The sequence below is a fragment of the Bos mutus genome, chromosome 6 (assembly GCF_027580195.1).
Source record: "Bos mutus isolate GX-2022 chromosome 6, NWIPB_WYAK_1.1, whole genome shotgun sequence".
Classification (NCBI taxonomy): Eukaryota; Metazoa; Chordata; class Mammalia; order Artiodactyla; family Bovidae; genus Bos; species Bos mutus.
In genome coordinates, this window is record NC_091622.1 from 105438796 (window position 1) to 105456650 (window position 17855).

The window sequence follows — 17855 nt, forward strand, 5'->3', positions numbered from 1 at the left end:
TTACTACTGAGTAACTGGGAAGCCAGCCACATTGATTCCCCTGCTGGATGCAAGGCTCTGATCTCAGGATGCCCAAATTGCTGCTTCTCATTTCCCCAAGGTTTGGTGGGATTTACACTTATTAATTCCTGCAAATCAAAACTCAGTTGCTCCCTTAGGTCAAAGGCAGTGGTGTTCACATGTATCAGGAAGGGAAATAATGACCTGGGGTTTACACAAGATTTTATTATTTTATCGTAAAACTGATATGCCACATCCAATACAAATAGAGAGAAATATTTATTGGGACTTCGTGTGTACTAAACATTGAAGTGGACCATTTCAAGAGAAACTGATATCCATTGCCACCCAGTGATGCAGTGAGTTTCATCAGGTGAGTTTTCAAAGAGAAAATATGCCCATACAAGGAAAGCAGTCATTCAGTTTGTGAATGTGTCCTTGATGAGATATGCACAGGATTATTTTCCTAATCATTGTGTAGCAGCTCAATTTGTCACAAAGATCATGGACTTTGGAGTCAGAGAGATGTGGCTTCAACTGACTCTGAACTGGGTGGTTATCCAAGGTGGCAGATCTTCTGTGGCAATATGGGAAGCATGTTTTAGTGCTGAACAGCCAGTCAGCATGGCAGAGATCCTCCTGCAAATTGACTAGTCGGGTGCCTGGCCTGTAGGCCTTACTGGCCAGGAAATTTTCTTTCTACCCTTTTATTTTCATAACTGGGCTTCTCTGGTGGCTCATTTGGTAAAGACTCTGCCTGCAATGCGGGAGACATGGGTTTGATCTCTGGGTTGGGAAGATTCCCTGAAGGAGGGCATGGCAACCCCCTCCAGTATTCTTGCCTGGAGAATCCAATGGACAGAGGGCCCAGTGGGCTGCAGTTCACGAGGTCACAAAGAGTTGGATACGACTGAGCAACTAAGCACATATTTTCTTAACTAGATGCTGAATTCCAGTGAGTAAATTACTGTGGGAAAGTATCATTATTTTGCTTAATGATTAATGATTGGCATTGACTTGAAGCTGGCTTTGCTGATGTCAGTAAAAAGATAACCTTTCTTACAATTTTTAAACTCACTGTATCAGAAGGTAGTGAGCCTTTTATCCTAAGACTATTCAAGAAGAGCCTCTAACTGGGTTTCTTTTGGAGTTGATGAAAATGTTGAGGCATCTGATAAAGGACTTATATCTATAATATATAAAGAATATGAAAACACTAAAATTGATTGAGGATGATGGTTGCATAATTCTGTGAATATACTAAAAACCACTGAACACTTTAAAGAAATAAAGAAGCTTTCAAGTGGGAACAATCTAACCAGTCATTCCTGTTCTATTTGTGTATAGAGTCCACTCATCTGAAAATGTATTTCCAGAACAGTAACCCTGAATACTCATTGGAAGGACTGATGCTGAAACTAAAGCTCCAATACTTTGGCCACGTGATGCATAGAGCCCACTCATTGAAAAAGGCCCTGATGCTGGGAAAGATTGAAGGCAGGAGGAGAAGGGGACGACAGAGGATGAGATGGTTGGATGGCATCACCGACTCAATGGACTTGAGTTAGGGCAAACTCTGGGAGACAGTGAAGGACAGGGGAGCCTGGCGTGCTGCAGTCCATGGGGTTGCAAAGAGTTGGACATGACTTAGTGATTGAACAACAACAGTACAGAACAGAAATAGGTAGAAAAGTTTTGGAGGTAAAGTGATCTTGAATTAACTAAAAGCTGAAATAGGCTTGGTGGTTGGTTTTAAACACAGCATAGAGTTTCTAATGGGGCTTCCTTGGTGGCTCAGGTGGTAAAAAGTCTGCCTGCAATGCAGGAGACCTGAGTTTGATCTCAGGGCCAGGAAGACTCCCTGGAGAAGAGAAAGGCTACCCACTCCAGTATTCTTGCCTAGAGAATCCCATGGACAGAGGAGCCTGACATGCCATAGTCCATGGGATCACAAAGAGTTGGATACAACTGAGTGACTAATACTTTCCCTCTTCACAGGTTCTAATAAAGATTATGTGTGCATGCTGAAGAAAAAAGGAGAGTCTTAATTATATCTCTTAGAGCTATTACTAATGGGGTTACAACCATATATGGAAACTTGAGTTCCATACTATTAAGACTCTCTCTTTTAGAGACAAACATTTTTTAGCCATCAAAACTCATTCCAAAATAGACATGAGAGACAAGTTCCCCAGAGCAGGAAAAAAAATATTGTAAGTTCTGTTAGATGATTTGATTGAGCCTGTGTTCTTATGTAATACTAGACTATCACAGAATAATTGTATTACCTGTGATAAGACACCCAACGTCACATGCTGGGGATCATAGTGAAACAGGCTATTACTCCTAGAGTATAAAGTATTAAGTTAGATCTCAGCAATAAAACTGCCTCATAAAACTTTATAGGTAACCAGTGATATGGCCAAAGCCAAGGTCAAGATAAAACAAACCACCAGATAAAATACAGATCCACCATTTGCTTTCTAAATCCCTTACGGCTAGCGATTCAAGATATTTTGGAATTTAGAAAAGTAATATTGTACGTGTATTGAATACTATGTAATATTTCCAGTAAGTTCTGGAGCAATAGGTAGTCATTAAACACAAAGTGTGTGGGTTTTTCACAGTAAGTGGGATAAATGAAGAACATCCATAACTTCACCTCATCGAGGGTCAAATTTTGTTCTCACTCTAGTTACCAAAAATTTTCAGTATTTGGAAGCCTCTTGACTTTGGAATTATGGCTATGGGATTGTGGATCTTATTTCAACACAAGCCTTAAAACACTCTGCTTTTGAAGAGGACTTACTAACATGAGACAATAATTATAACATAAAACAGTATTATTGAATGAATAACTGAAAACAATACAAGTTTTAAAAGTAGACTTCCTGAAATTTCCAAATATTACACAAGACATAGAACAGTGAGAAGGATTGGTAACAAAACACAGTTATTTCTGGGTCTTAGGATAATTGGTGATTTTTGTTTCCTTCTTGGTATATTTGTATATTTTCTGAAATTTCCACGGGAACTAGGAATCATTTTAAGGGTAAACAAAGTGAGCTAACTGTTACACCCTCTCAGCACATTTCAAAGGGGGCACATTGGGGGTGCTTATTCCCTCATCAGTCCCTGATCTGAGTGTCTGAGTTCCCAAAGGAGCTGGGCCAGGGAGGGCATTTTCTTACTGGAAAGGCCTAGAAGCCATCACTCTAATGGTCTCTTCCAGAATACCCAGAACCGCAGCACCACAGTTCTTATCTGTTCTGTCCAGAATGATGGAGAGATACTGGAAACCAAATCGGGGACTCCTGTATCCAGCCCCAAGGGTGTCATGAGCAGTGGGCCCACGTGATCAGTCTACTCTAACTCCACCAGTTTGTTCCAAGGAAAGAGGCTTTATGTAGCTTGATTGATTACTAAGGAGTCTGGTTGCAGAGACAGTAAATGTAGAATAGCTTGCTAATTTCAGAAGCAATTTTGAATCAGGACAGCTGGACTCTGTAGCATTTGTGGAGCGTTCCCATCACTTTTAACCTAATACTAAAATGCTTTGCTTAATGTACGGCTAATGCTCTTGAGGGCAGGGGCTAGACCTTATTCATCTTCATAAGGGAGGGGCCCGGCTTAGTGCCTGGCATAGGATATATTATTCAGTAAATGTTTTTTTTTTTTTTTAACTTTTAATTTTATATTGAAGTACAGCTAAAAAGCCTCTTGATGAAAGTGAAAGTGGAGAGTGAAAAAGTTGGCTTAAAGCTCAACATTCAGAAAACGAAGATCATGGCATCTGGTCCCACCACTTCATGGGAAATAGATGGGGAAACAGTGGAAACAGTGTCAGACTTTATTTTTCTGGGCTCCAAAATCACTGCAGATGGTGACTGCAGCCATGAAATTAAAAGACGCTTACTACTTGGAAGGAAAGTTATGACCAACCTAGACAGTATATTCAAAAGCAGAGACATTACTTTGCCAACAAAGGTTCGTCTAGTCAAGGCTATGGTTTTTCCTGTGGTCATGTATGGATGTGAGAGTTGGACTGTGAAGAAGGCTGAGTACCGAAGAATTGATGCTTTTGAACTGTGGTGTTGGAGAAGACTCTTGAGAGTCCCTTGGACTGCAAGGAGATCCAACCAGTCCATTCTGAAGGAGATCAGCCCTGGGGTTTCTTTGGAAGGAATGATGCTAAAGCTGAAACTCCAGTACTTTGGCCACCTTATGTGAAGAACTGACTCATTGAAAAAGACTCTGATGCTGGGAGGAATTGGGGGCAGGAGGAGAAGGGGATGACAGAGGATGAGATGGCTGGATGGCATCACCGACTCGATGGACGTGAGTTTGGGTGAAATCCGGGAGTTGGTGATGGACAGGGAGGCCTGGTGTGCTGCGATTCATGGGATTGCAAAGAGTCAGACACGACTGAGCGACTGAACTGAACTGAACAGCTGATTAACAATGTTGTGATAGTGTCAGGTGAACAGTGAAGTGACTCAGCCGTAGATACACATGTAACCACTCTCCCACAAACTATCCATCCAGGCTGCCACACAACACCTAGTGGAGTTCCCTGTGCCATGCAGTAGATTACCCATTTTCAATACAGCAGAGTGTACATGTCCATCACAAAGGAGCCTCATGTTAAATAGCAGAAAAGCAATATAAAGCTTAAATTTACCATGCCAACCGTTTTAAGTATACTGTCCAGTCATGGTTAAGAATATTCACACCATTGTGCAACCAAACTTCACAATATTTTGCCAAAGGAAACTCTATATACTTTAAACAGCTACTTATTTGCCCTGCCCCAGTCACTGGCAATGGCTGTTCTACCTTCTACAAGGAGCTCAGCCCAGTGTCCTGTGACAACCTGGGGGGGGCGGTGAGATGGTGGGGAAGATGGGAGAATGGTTCAGGAGGGAGGGGACATTTGTATACCTGTGGCTGATTTGTATTGATGTGTGGCAGAGGCCAACACAGTATTGTAGAGCAGTTGTCCTCCAATAATTGTATTTTGTTCTGTACTTCTCAAAAACAAATGAGCCAAAAAAATAAATAAATAAACTCACTGAAGGAATTTAAAAAAAGGGAAAGAAATTGACACTAGATGGATGATGCTTAAAGAGATTATGTTAAGTGAAATAAGCAATAAAAAGCAAGTACAGTAAATGCTTTTGACCCAGCTGATATATTTGAAGGGGAAAGCATGAGCATATATTCACACTGTGTATGTACCCATATGTGTGTGCAAGTGCATAAATATATAATCTATTTCTATATCATCCTCTCATTATGTTTATTCATTCTTTGTAAAACTGCCCAGTGGCTCAGAGTAAATAGCCGTAGTTATAAAGGCCATTTAGAATTTCATGTTAGAAAATCAGAATTCTAGATTATGGAATTGTAAGATATCTTAGACCAGAATTTTGCAAGCTTAGCTGCAGGTTAGACTCAGTTGTGCATTAGTAGAACGGCCCACTGTTCAGGTATTCTGATTTCTTTGGTCTGGGGAAAGTTGCTGAAATTTTGTCTGGAGCTTCCTTGATGATTCTAATGGTCAGTCAGATTTAAAATCTACTGCCTTGAACAAACTGGGTTAATGGTTTTCACAGAGGAAGGCGTGCTCCCTCCAAGGTGTAGCAGAACAAAATCTTGTGTGTATGTACAGTGTGTATATTTGTGTGTGTGTATGTGTGTGTGTGTGTAGGGAGAGAAGAAAATTTCCATTTTACACTCATGTAACCTTTGATACGTAACTGCCTTCCCTGAGTTGACAAATACTCGAGATACTTCTGCAGGGTACTGCGATAGAGACAGCTCTGTGAACCATTCCTCTACAGTCAGATGCTGCTCAGACTTTAACAAGCTTATATAAATCAACTGGGGATCTTGCGAAAGTACAGATTCAGATTTAACATCCTCAGATAGAAAACTCATGATTATGATGTTATGATGATTTGATTTGTTTTCTGGTCTGTGTATGGGCAGCTTCACATCCAATATGACTCTACAGCTGAACTCAAAAAAACTTCCATTCGGGAAGGTTGATGAGAGCAACTGCTGAGCGACCAAGATCTGGCTAAAAGCAAAGCCATCTCAAGTCATGAAAGGGAGACACCTCTCCTATTTAGGAAGGAGATTATTGGCACAGAGCAGAACTGCAGAGAGAGAAACAGAAGCAAGGACTGAAGGGGAGGGATTCATGACCTCCAAGCCAGATAGAAGCCTGTAGCAAATATTGCTGAGACTGTCAAAGTAACCCTACTTTGCCCCCCAAAAGGGGTCTAAGTCTCTTGTTGGGTTATGCTTCTGTGTCACCCTGGTGTCAACCACATGCCCAGTGCCCACCTGTGATACCCAGGCATCACCTGGTTACCATGGGCTACCCCTAGGCAGTCTTCCTTTCCAGGCCAGATCCTTCTTCCCAGAGAAAGGGTTAATATATCCAGGGAGTTATTAACAGGTAAAACTTCCTGAATATTGTATGGCTATAAAACAGTAGGGCAAAGCAAGGGTTGATAGTAGGGTCTGCCTGACTCTGTAATCCTTGTTCTTTCTCACATGACTGCTCTTTTCACACAGAGGAGAAAAACAGTACTGCCTCTCCAAACGGCAAAATAAATAAATAGCTTGATTTTAAAATCAGGGCACCCAATTTTCCCAATTTAAAGGACTTTTGTTTTTCATTATAAATATTTCTTATACTTTGGAGGCCTGCTATCTTTTTTACTACATCCGAAATGGGATGAATTTTTGCTGATTCAGATACCCATTTAGACAGGATCCTAAACCAGCCGCAGCACCCGCTCTGGGTGTTCCACAGACAGAAAGCTGGATTCCAGGCTCTCTCTGTCGGAATAAGTGTGCATGCTGCGGTTCTGTTAATTTTCATTTCACACCCTGGTGGGAGGTGGATGGGTGGTATTTCTGGATGCCCTCCTGGCATTCCGATGCTGGGTATCTAGTCTCTGCCTAACCCCACATCCCCGACTGCACTGGGGAAGAACAAGGAACCTCCTGCAGAAATCACTGAGCACCCACACATCCTCAAGCCCGGCCTTTCCACGTGGGCACACCGCATCCTTCCGGCGGTTCTCCCCAGTACCCTACTCCCGTCCCCATGGAGGAGACGCTAGGTGCAAGCTCAAGGCGACCTTGCGGTACTTACGGTCTGTTCATCTTTCTTGGCACCCGGCAAATGAGAGGGATCTTCAACTCAGCCTGTGGAAACAAAAGCAAGCTCATTACTGGGCCTTCCGCAACATGTTTTAATTCTGGTGAACAGGCTCCTGTCGCTTCCTGTTAAGACGGGATGCAGGTGGCAGCTTAGAGGAAACGACAGAGAGAGAATCAATCCAGGTTGATAATTGGTTTATTTCGGGAGGGGATGGGGGAGAGGACGTCTTCCCTGACACGCTGTCCTCTTTCTGTCAGCATTCATGTCAGCATTCATCCAATCTGCCCCCCGGGGAGCTGGGCAAACCTATCCTGAGCAAGCCTGGTTTTGCCTGACGTGCCGTCGCGTGCTTCCCCTGGGCGCCCAGGGTGCATTAGCCCAAGCTCTGCTCTGGGGAGCCCAAGTGCGTGCAGAAAGGATGCTTTTCCTTTCAGAGTGCGACTTCGCCATGAAATATTTATTGGGAGTTACATTTATATACTGCGTCACGTAGGACACGACAGTTTATTTGTGGCTTGTATTCGCTTGCGTTGGAGAGATCATTAGTCCCACTTAGCATATAAATCAGCAGCAGAGACCCTGAGAGTATTCAACAAGGACTTTACATCCATGATCCCCATTTAGCTGCACAGAGACTCTGGGAGGTATAAAGGATATTACCCATGGGATCAGTTGGGGTTCCAGCAAGAAACAGATGGCACCCTCAAATTGGGTAATCTGAGAACAGTTTAATAAAGAGACGGTTTAAAAGGTCTGGGCAGGGTGTAGGGGATCCCAAAGGACTGTGAAGGGCCTGAGGGGCTGTGCCTGTGCATGTGCCAGGAGGGGTCAAGGGAGCCAGTGGTCATGGGGATCCAGAAGCAGGCTGATGGGAAAAGAACTGTGACTTTCAGGTGAGGGACTCGCAGGGATTGAGCTGTGGTAGGTGGAATAAAAATCTACATCTCATGGGTCTCCTGCCCTGAATCTCTTCCACTGACCAAACTCAACAGGAAGCCAAGTGTGAGGAGCCATTGGTATGACTTCTATCCATCAGCCTCCTGGGGCTCCAAGCTAGTGCAGTGGGGTAGAGAGTGGATTTCACTTTTAAAGAGAATGAGATCCTTGGAGGTTAAATTATGCACCCAAGGTCACCCATCTGCAATAAGAGCCCAAATCTACAGGACTCAAGCATTCCATTTCCTAGCAATTCAACCATATTGCCCACTGAGCTTTAGGTACTCCTATATCATTCTGTCATCCATATGTCCGTCTATCCATCCACCCATCCATTCATTCATCTATCCAATAGCATTTACTGAAAACTAACTTTATTCAAATATTGTGCCTTCCCTCCAGGCATGCCTAAAACTCAGTATAAGGTAGATTCTATTCTAACTCCCCCTATGATGGTTGTTAGCAAAGTGCTTTGTAAAAACAGATGCAGATAAAACAGAATGAATTCTGACTCTGTCTTGGACAGCCCAGAGGATCTTCATAAAGGAGATCATACTTGATCTGGATCTTGCAGATTAAGTCAGCATCTTCTTGATTTATGGAAGTTGTTCTGGGTAAATGGGGTGCCATGTGCAAGGGTGTGAAGATGTTAGAATATATAGTGTGACACAGAGACTTTACATGGCTTGATGGGATCACAGAGGCCAGCAGCTTGGATATTAGTAGCATGTGAAAAAGAACCTGGGAAGGTCTATTGGGTTTTGATCGTCAAGGACCATGTGTGACAAAGGATGGGATTTGGATTTGAGCTGTGTGATCTTGGACCACTGGCTTCAAGAAAATTACTAAAAAACTGGGACTAAACTCCAGTTCCCCAGATACCCGATGTCCTACCCTACAGCAAGCCTCACCCTGTGCTTCTAGGTCAACAAAGGATACAGGGAAAGGGGGGTTGGCCTTTAGGTACTCTGGCCATTCTCTCTGGATGACTGTGGAGTGTCCAGTTCACGGCCTCTTTGTAAGTTGTCTTGTCCAGTAAGGAAGAGGACTTCATCAATATAACACAAGCAATGGACATCAGTTCCTGGAAGAGTCCTGGACTGAAAACTGACCTCCAGTGCTGTCATTAACCAGCACATGACCTTGTAGGAGCACTTGGCCTCTCTTCCTTTATAAATGGGAATGTCCATGTTATCTCTTTCCAGTATTAAGTGTGAAATAAGCTGATGCTCTGAAAATATCCTACAAACTATAAACATTATGGAAATATGGATATGTCTTCCCTTGCATAACAAAGTAAAGCTTACAAGTTGTTTTAACATTGGTCATATTATATTTGGATATGTACGGTTATGGACAGGGTTCCCTGGTAGCTCAGCTGGTAAAGAATATGCCTGCAATTCAGGAGACCCTGGTTTGATTCCTAGGTTGGGAAGATCCCTGAAGAAGGGATAAGCTACCCACTCCAGTATTCTTGGGCTTCCCTGGTGGCTCAGATGGTAAAGAATCTACCTGAAATGTGGGAGACTTGGGTTCAATCCCTGGGTTGCTAAGATGCCCTGGAGGAGGGCATGGTAACCCACTCTAGTATTCTTGCCTGGAGAATCCCCATGAACAGAGGAGCCTGGTGGGAATCAGTCCATGGGGTCACAAAGAGTTGGATACGACTGAGTGACTAAGCACAGAGCATGGTTATGGACATTGATTTTTGGATATTAATATTTAGAGTAATTCAGTGACTTGATTACAGTAATGCAGGTCAAATTTGTAACCCCTTTCCCACTTTGGGAGCATTTATGATTTTGAATGTCTTGCTTATAATATAATTCCTTTGAAACGAGTCGCCAGTCCAGGTTTGATGCACGGTACTGGATGCTTGGGGCTGGTGCACTGGGACGACCCAGAGGGAGGGTAGGGGAGGGAGGAGGGAGGAGGGTTCAGGATAGGGAACGCGGGTATACCTGTGGCGGATTCATTTTGATATTTGGCAAAACTAATACAATATTGTAAAGTTTAAAAATAAAATAAAATTAAAAAATATATATAATTCCTTCATTCCTTTGAGTTCATTAACCAGGAGTTTTAAGTTATGCTGAAATGAGTCAAAATAAGGCTATCTTTGTGGAGGGTTACCTACCCCTGTGCCTAGCTTTCAGCTCAAGCTTATGTACAATGTGAAGAAATCACAGGTACAGGGTATTTTCCTCCAAAGCTTATAACCTAGGATCAGAGGCCTTGGGGAGGTGGTCAGGAAAGCTCTTTTCCAGCCATCCACGGTGTAGCCTTGAACAAAGCATTGGAATGTTCTGGACCTCATTGTTCTTTTCATCTGAATAATGAAAAGGTTGGGCCCAATAGGTCTCTTCCAGCTCAAAGATTCCTTTAAAAAATCCATTTAAAAACTGCAATCCCTCCATACTTGGTGACAAAGAATGGTTTAAAAAAGTTGGAAGTATGTTATTATGTTTCTCACATTTTATTGTCTTCTTTAATAGAGCTCCTTGCAGAGCAAAATTGCAGAAAGACTTTTGACAAAGTGCTAACACTTAGGGCATCAGCAGTGGACAGAGGAGTGGTTGGGAAGGAATTCTTAGCTTTTGCTTTGTACCTAAACCTTTGAAAATTATGCAATCTGTAACATCCGTGCTTATTAGGTTTGTATTTTAAAATCTTAGTAAAAGTTTAAAAGAGAGATTTTACTAGCAGCTTTTAAGAGATGTGAGCAATGTATTGTACAAAAATAATTTTAAAATGTTATTAAGGGATCCCAACTTCTCTGGCATTTCAAGAGCAAAACTGGGGTCTTACTGACCCATATCAGAGGATGAGTCAGCCAAGTGGTGCTGTCCACAAGACAGAATGGATGGCCCTCCGTGAGGAGTACAGGGCTTTGCTCTACTCAGAATGTCTAAGCCCCGTCTGAGAGCGCTGAGGTCTTACCTGATCTGAGTCATTTTTGTAAAGGATGTGGTGAGAATGGGATGTGGTGAATCAGACAAAGATTCATGTCCGTCAGTTCTACAAATGTGACCTATTAAAGACCATGCCCGTCCCTTCCTGACATATACACTTTTTAAAAAGATGGAACAAACACTGAGCATCTACTGTGTCCCCAGCTGCTGTCACAGTAACCCCATATGATCTGTATTATCATTCTTATTTTCTACAAAACCAAACCGAACATTCAGAGGTGGCAGGTAGCCTGCTCTACAAGATGGTTTTACAAACCACTGGACTTCAAATGTTTCAGTTAGGTGTTGGGACACCTTGTCTACCTGCTGTGAGCCTCAGTTTGCCTATCTATAAAATGGGGGTAACATAATAGCTGTCAGTAAGACTCTTGTCAGGAAGACATGAGAACAGAAGATAGTTAAGACATGGAGAAATGGTGATTCACATTAACTTGAACTTTTATAATTAAATGCCTTATGTCACTTTTGGGTTTTAGTCTCCAGAAATAAGAAGTGCTTACCTGCAAATCATGACCACCAGATGAGGGAGGTATGGATTCTTTCTTGGGTTGGTCAAAAAGTTCATTTGGATTTTTCCATAACTTGTTATGGAAACCTGAACAAACTTTTTGGCCAATGCAATATATTGATGCCTCCAAAAGTCTGAGTCAGCTCTACAGGCTGGAGTCCAGATATTGGTATTTTTTAAATACCCCAGGCATGTTATTGGGCAGTGAGGCAGAGGAAGTGGATGTAAGAACCTCAGTTCACTCATTTCCATCTGCTCCACACCCACCACTCACTAACACTTCTCACTCTTACAGAAAGTACAATAACCACACTTGATTCTCCTAGCAGTCCTGTGTGCATGCTCAGTCACTTCAGTTGTGTCTAACTCTTTGTGACCCCATGGACTGCCTGCCAAGCTCCTCTGTCCATGGGATCCTTCAGGCAAGAATACTGGAGTGGGTTGCCATGCCCTCCTCAGAATTTATTCATGTATTCAGCAAACATGTACTGAGGTCTGCTAAGTGCTGGACATGGTCCAGATACTAGGGATTAGACACCACAGAGCAAGGCTCTGCCCTCATAGCATTTGTCTGCTTTTTCCATAGTACTTCGTTTTATTTTTTATTATTGCTTTATTGAGGTATAGTTGCTTTACGATATTGTGCCAGTTTCTGCTGTACAATGAAGTGAATCAGCTATATGTATACATACATGTCCTCCCTTTCAGCCGCCCCTCTCGGTCATCACTGAGCTGAGCTTCCTGGGCTGTGATAGCAGGTTCCCCCTGGGTACCTGTTTGGACATTGTAGTGTGCATAGGTCAACCCCAATCTCCCAGCTCATCCCTTCTTCCTCCCACCATGTCCATGGCTGTTTTCTATGTCTCTATTCCTTTCTTGCAAATAGGTTTATCTGTACTACGTTTCTAGGTTCCACATATGTGCATTAATATAGATTATTTTTCTCTCTCTGACTTCGCTCTATACAACAGTCTCAAGGTCCATCCACGTCTCCACAAATGACCCAGTTTTGTTCCTTTTTAATGGCCAAGCAATATTCTGTTGTATATAAATGTCATATCTTCCTTTTCATTCATCGTTGACAGACATTTAGGTTGTTTCCATGTCCTGGCTATTGTAACGTGCGTGTGTCATTTTGAATTATGGTTTTGTCAGGGTGTATGCTTGGTAGTGAAATTGCTTCTGGGTTATACGGTTGTCTTATTTTTACTTTTTAGGAAACCACCATACTGTTCTCCATAGTGCCATAAATAACTCTAAGGGAGTGAGATTAAAGATGCATATCTATAAATAATAGAGGAACATAAGGAGCTAGAGGGATACAGTGGAGGCATGCCCAGAGGGGATCCACCAGTTCCCTGTGGGTCAGGAACTTCTTCCCAAGGCCCCTGTAATTTTCCTTAGAAATAACCCTGACCCCTAGTTGGGACATGATAATGGGAGTGGGGAAGGGTCTCCAGGCTGAGGAACCTTTCCCCACACCCCCCACTGCTACCCCCAGGGCTGCAGGTCTTTCTCCAGGAATCTCCATGATCTAGAGGTGATCTGAGATAAAATAGCGCCATTAGATACTTGCCTTCATTCAGGCACCCTGAGAGGCTGCAGCATCCCAGAAATGGGGACATTTCATCGTGTTTTGTGCATTCATTTTCTATAGGAACTGAGGCATTGATTTCAGTTTCTCTTCCCAGTTAGCCACAGAAATAAAGCCAAAGCATGGCTCTTGCTGAAAGGGAAGTGATGCTCCAGTGCCACCTGTCAGTCACAGCAGGGCGCTTATTACAAATGGTGCTAACATGTCAAGAGTTGGTTCTGCCATGGGGACGCTGCCTGAATCCTGCCTGTACCAAGAGACTGTACCTGGCCTCCTAGGTCCCATGGTCAGGGAGGGTCTGAGCAGGAAGAGACCCTGGGCCCTCTGGGAATCCACAGAAAGAAGATACCTTTCTCCTTTTTCATGATGCCTGTTTATTTCTCCAACAAGGGAAAATACCAATGGCATTAAGAGGTAGAAGCCAATACAGGGCTAATCATAAATGCCACGCCGAGTGCTAGAATTGCCTGAATATACACCAGGCTCCAAAGCCTAAGAGAAAGGGCTGGAATATACTCGTCATTAATTTATTTTGCCATGTGCATCTATGCATTCATTTCAGTAATACAGTTCCCCTGGGGTTTACAGACCCCTAGGCTTCTGGGGTGGGGAAGGCAATGGCACCCCACTCCAGTACTCTTGCCTGGAAAATCCCATGGACGGAGGAGCCTGGTAGGCTGCAATCTATGGGGTTGCTAGGAGTTGGACATGACTGAGCAACTTCCCTTTCACTTTTCACTTTCATGCATTGGAGAAGGCAATGGCAACCCACTCCAGTGTTCTTGCCTGGAGAATCCCAGGGACAGGGGAGCCTGGTCGGCTGCCGTCTCTGGGGTCACACAGAGTTGGACACGACTGAAGTGACTTAGCAGCAGCAGCAGGCTTCTGGGGTGCCCCGGGAGTCCAAAATGAACCTGTTTGAGAAATAGCTGTTCCATCCGTCCCTGCCCTCCCTATCGGTCTCTTTCACCTCCCTCAAGGTATAAAGAGGGCCATGTCAAGAGAGGTGCGTGGCTTGACTGGGATTCTGAGAGTAAAGGGGTTCCTATCCTAGTCATCCATTTGGGCCATTAATCCCACCATTTTGGAGATGATCCCAAAGATTTGCTCACTTTGTAGGTTGAAAAGTATTTTGTAAAGGTAATGGATTTGATGGTTAAAACATATCAATATTTCAGAAAAAACTGAAATTAAAGAAACAAGATTCTATAGACTGGGAGCGTGCTTAAGACCTCCAAAAGAATGTACATTAAATTTGGGCATTAAAACCAGAAAGGCTACTTCTGAACTTGTAACCCACTTGGGGTCTCAGTGGATGTGTTAGGAAGGAAAGAATTGCTTTATAAATAGATGGAATTTGGGGGAGAATCTTAATCCCCAAATAATTAATACCCTTATGGTATCATAAGCAGGTTAAACAATTGGAAACATGTAAAGTAACAAATTGTATTTCCTTGTTATCCAGAACTCTTGTTCTCCACTGGGAGTTCACCCATGCTACCAAACTGAGACATTTTTATCATAAATATTTCTGCTGCATTTCAACCTGATCTGAAATTAATATTTCATGAAGGGAAAACAATGCTTTTGCAGTAAGGACATTTTTTTTTACTCTCAAGTATTTCTCACTTATTCCTCAAAGATGAAGCTTATAAAAATACTAGCCTCTGTTTATTGCAAAGTTTAAGAAACATAGTTGTAATAATGATAAGGTACTTAAATAGATATAGGAAATGACCAGAAGCAAACTAAGAATTGCTGAAGAGGATGTTAGAATCAGTCATAAAGGTAAGGTGTATAACTGCAACCAAAACTGGGTCAAGGCTGGAGGAGCAGGTCTAAATTAAAAGTGGCTGCTTTTTCTTATTAAAACAAGAAAAGAAATGAATATAAAATAAATGCAGCCTTCATCTGATTCCCTACACAATCACACCCAGTATACATAAAGTGATGGCTGTTATTTGGAGTTGAAGGAGGGTGTGACATGTGGACGTTTGTATATTTTGTGAGGAGGGGCAGGAAGTGTGTGTGTGTGTGTGTGTGCGTGTGTGTGCATGGTGCACAAATTTTGAGCAAACATATTGAAATCAAGATTTCTCAGATGCAGATATTCGTTTATTTGGTCCTCACCATATGTAATTTTCCTCTATTTTCATATCACAAATGACTAAGTTACATTTTAAAGGTACACATAGTTAGAGAAAGATATATGCTGATTGGATTTCTAATTCTACGTCCTGGTCAGGACAATCAGCTAAATTTAATTTAACTTTTAATTTTATTGGATTTTTGATGAATGGAGGCATTTGAAGTCAAGTGGATTGCTATTATAGATTTTTTTAAAAGAAATATGGGAGATTGCTTTCCTAGTTTTTCTACTAAGTATGGACATATTTTTAAAAAAGATTTTGCAACTGTCTTGATAACAAATAACTTCCCTTCAATATCTTAAGGCCATGTTCATGTGCATCCATTTTTAATATTAAGTGATTTTGAAAACACCCTTAATGAACTGAGTGCAGTCTATTGCTTTGGAATTTATTCCTCTTAGTGTTTTTGATTTTCAAAAGCCATCTCTTTTTCTCTTCTGCAGAAAGAGTTCCTTTTTTTTTTCCAGTAGCAAAATTAGTAAGATTTTCCCTGTCCCCCTTTCCCTTTGTAGTAAATGGCCTCTCTATCCTCTCTTCTCCTCATTCACTCATTTTGCTTTCACATGTTCCTCTCTCCCCTTTGTCCTCCCTTCCTTCTTCCCCAACTTCCTCCTCCTTTCCCTCAACCCTTCCCCTTTCTGCACTTTTCTCATTAATATTATTTTACTGTTCAGATAAAATGGAACTAGAGCAAAATAAAATGTAGATTATCAGGAGCCTAGTTTGGTGTTTTCTTATTTTTTCAAAGTTTACTTGTTGACCCCGCTCCTTTTCTCATTTGGCACTCAGAGATGATGCTAGAAGCACACTGACCGGGGGCAGGTGCTGCCAGGCCTGGGATTCCCAGGTGGCTCAGGGATAAACAATCCGCCTGCAATGCAGGAGGCACAAATTCGATCCCTGGGTTGGGAAGATCCCCTTGTAGAAGGAAATGGCAACGCACTCCAGTATTCTGGCATGGAAATCCCATGGGCAGAGGAGCCTGGTGGGATACAGTCTTTGAGGTTGCAGAAGAGTCCGACATGACTTAGTGACTAAACAACAACTGCCAGGCCCAGATTAATCCCAACTGTGATGAATTCTCCACTGATTGATTAATGCATTAGGGCAGAACCAAAGGAGAATTTTGGGAGAAAGAAAGATGTAAGAAAATAAACTGAGATTTAGGGATGGGCCTGTTTATCTGTCAATCAGAACATATAGGGCAGCCTATCTCCCACAGAAGTTTCATGTCCAATGGTGAAAGCACTGTTATTCTGCAAGCAGTTATTTGTTAGACACTTGCTGTATGCTAGTCATCTCTGAGGACCTGTTTCACCATAAGGACTTCAAAGAAGTGTTGAAGGAAACCTAAAAATACACGAAGAGGCCTGAAAAGCCAGTATTCCCTAATGGCTCAGGCAGTAAAGAATCCGCCTGCGATGTGGGAGACCTGGCTTCAATCCCTGGGTTGGGAAGATCCCCTGGAGAAGGAAATGGCAACCCACTCCAGTATTCTTTTCTGGAGAATTCCCTGGACAGAGGAGCCTGGCGGCTACCGTCCATGGGGTTGCAAAGAGTTGGACAGGGCTGAGTGACTTTCACTTTCAAGAATAATATAATTTAATAATAATGATAATGTTGATGATGATACTATTTACTGAATGCCAGAACCCTATGTAACATCCTGTGTAATTTAGACTCCATTGTAAGGCAACAATCTGAGTGACCCAGATTTTTCAGTATTGAACCATTCTGTCATTGCATTCAGCACAAGTCCTCTTGAGCCAAATCTGTCCAGCAGACACATTCACAGTATGGATTCAGATGAGACCATCACTTGATTTGTGACTTAAAGTGCATTTAGAACTTAACTCCTGAACTGAACTTCCTCCATGTAATTAAGGTTTTCCTTATCCGCTTTTCTATTCAGGATTGCTTCCCTAGCCAGGGGCAAGGCAGGTCTCTAAGTCCAGGTACGCCAGATTGTACAATGAATTGTACAACTGAGCCTCTATATCTCTCTTCTGAAAAAATGGGGATATAAGACCTCATGATTATGGAAGTGAAAGTATTTTGTAAACTATTAACTGTTAGGCAAATCTAGTTCAACAAGCAACTATTGAGCAATTTCTATGTACCACGAAGAATACTGAGGATATAAAATTGACAAGGAAAGTATTCTAAAGGAGTTGGCATCATTTTTCATTAAATCTTTGTGTTTTCAGGAGATAAGTACATTTGGGGAGTTGGAAGATACTCCTAAGGCTTTGATAAATGGCTGATTAAAATAAATGGAAAAATGACAAGATTACCTTTCTGTAGAAATCACCTTATAATAAGACTTCTTTAGGTCAACATTCTTAGAAAGAGACCCAAACTCCCAAAGATTCTAATGATGGTTTGTCTGAATATAAAATAACTCACGATAACAGTGCTAAAAATGATAATGTAGCCACTCTCATTTATATTGCACTTCATACTTGTTAGACACTATAATATGTAAATTTTACATACTACATCTCATTTCTCACCA

The 17855-nt window shown here is 42.2% G+C and overlaps 1 protein-coding gene across 1 annotated transcript in view; it reads right to left on the reverse strand.

Moving 5' to 3' along the window:
- CLNK (cytokine dependent hematopoietic cell linker) overlaps positions 1-17855 on the reverse strand; it is a 209291-nt gene that overhangs the window by 186217 nt on the left and 5219 nt on the right. Inside the window, exon 2 of the mRNA XM_070372699.1 lies at positions 7172-7224. Within this exon, the coding sequence (XP_070228800.1) occupies positions 7172-7182 (11 nt within the window). The 5' untranslated portion in view covers positions 7183-7224. The remainder of the gene's footprint in view (positions 1-7171; positions 7225-17855) is intronic.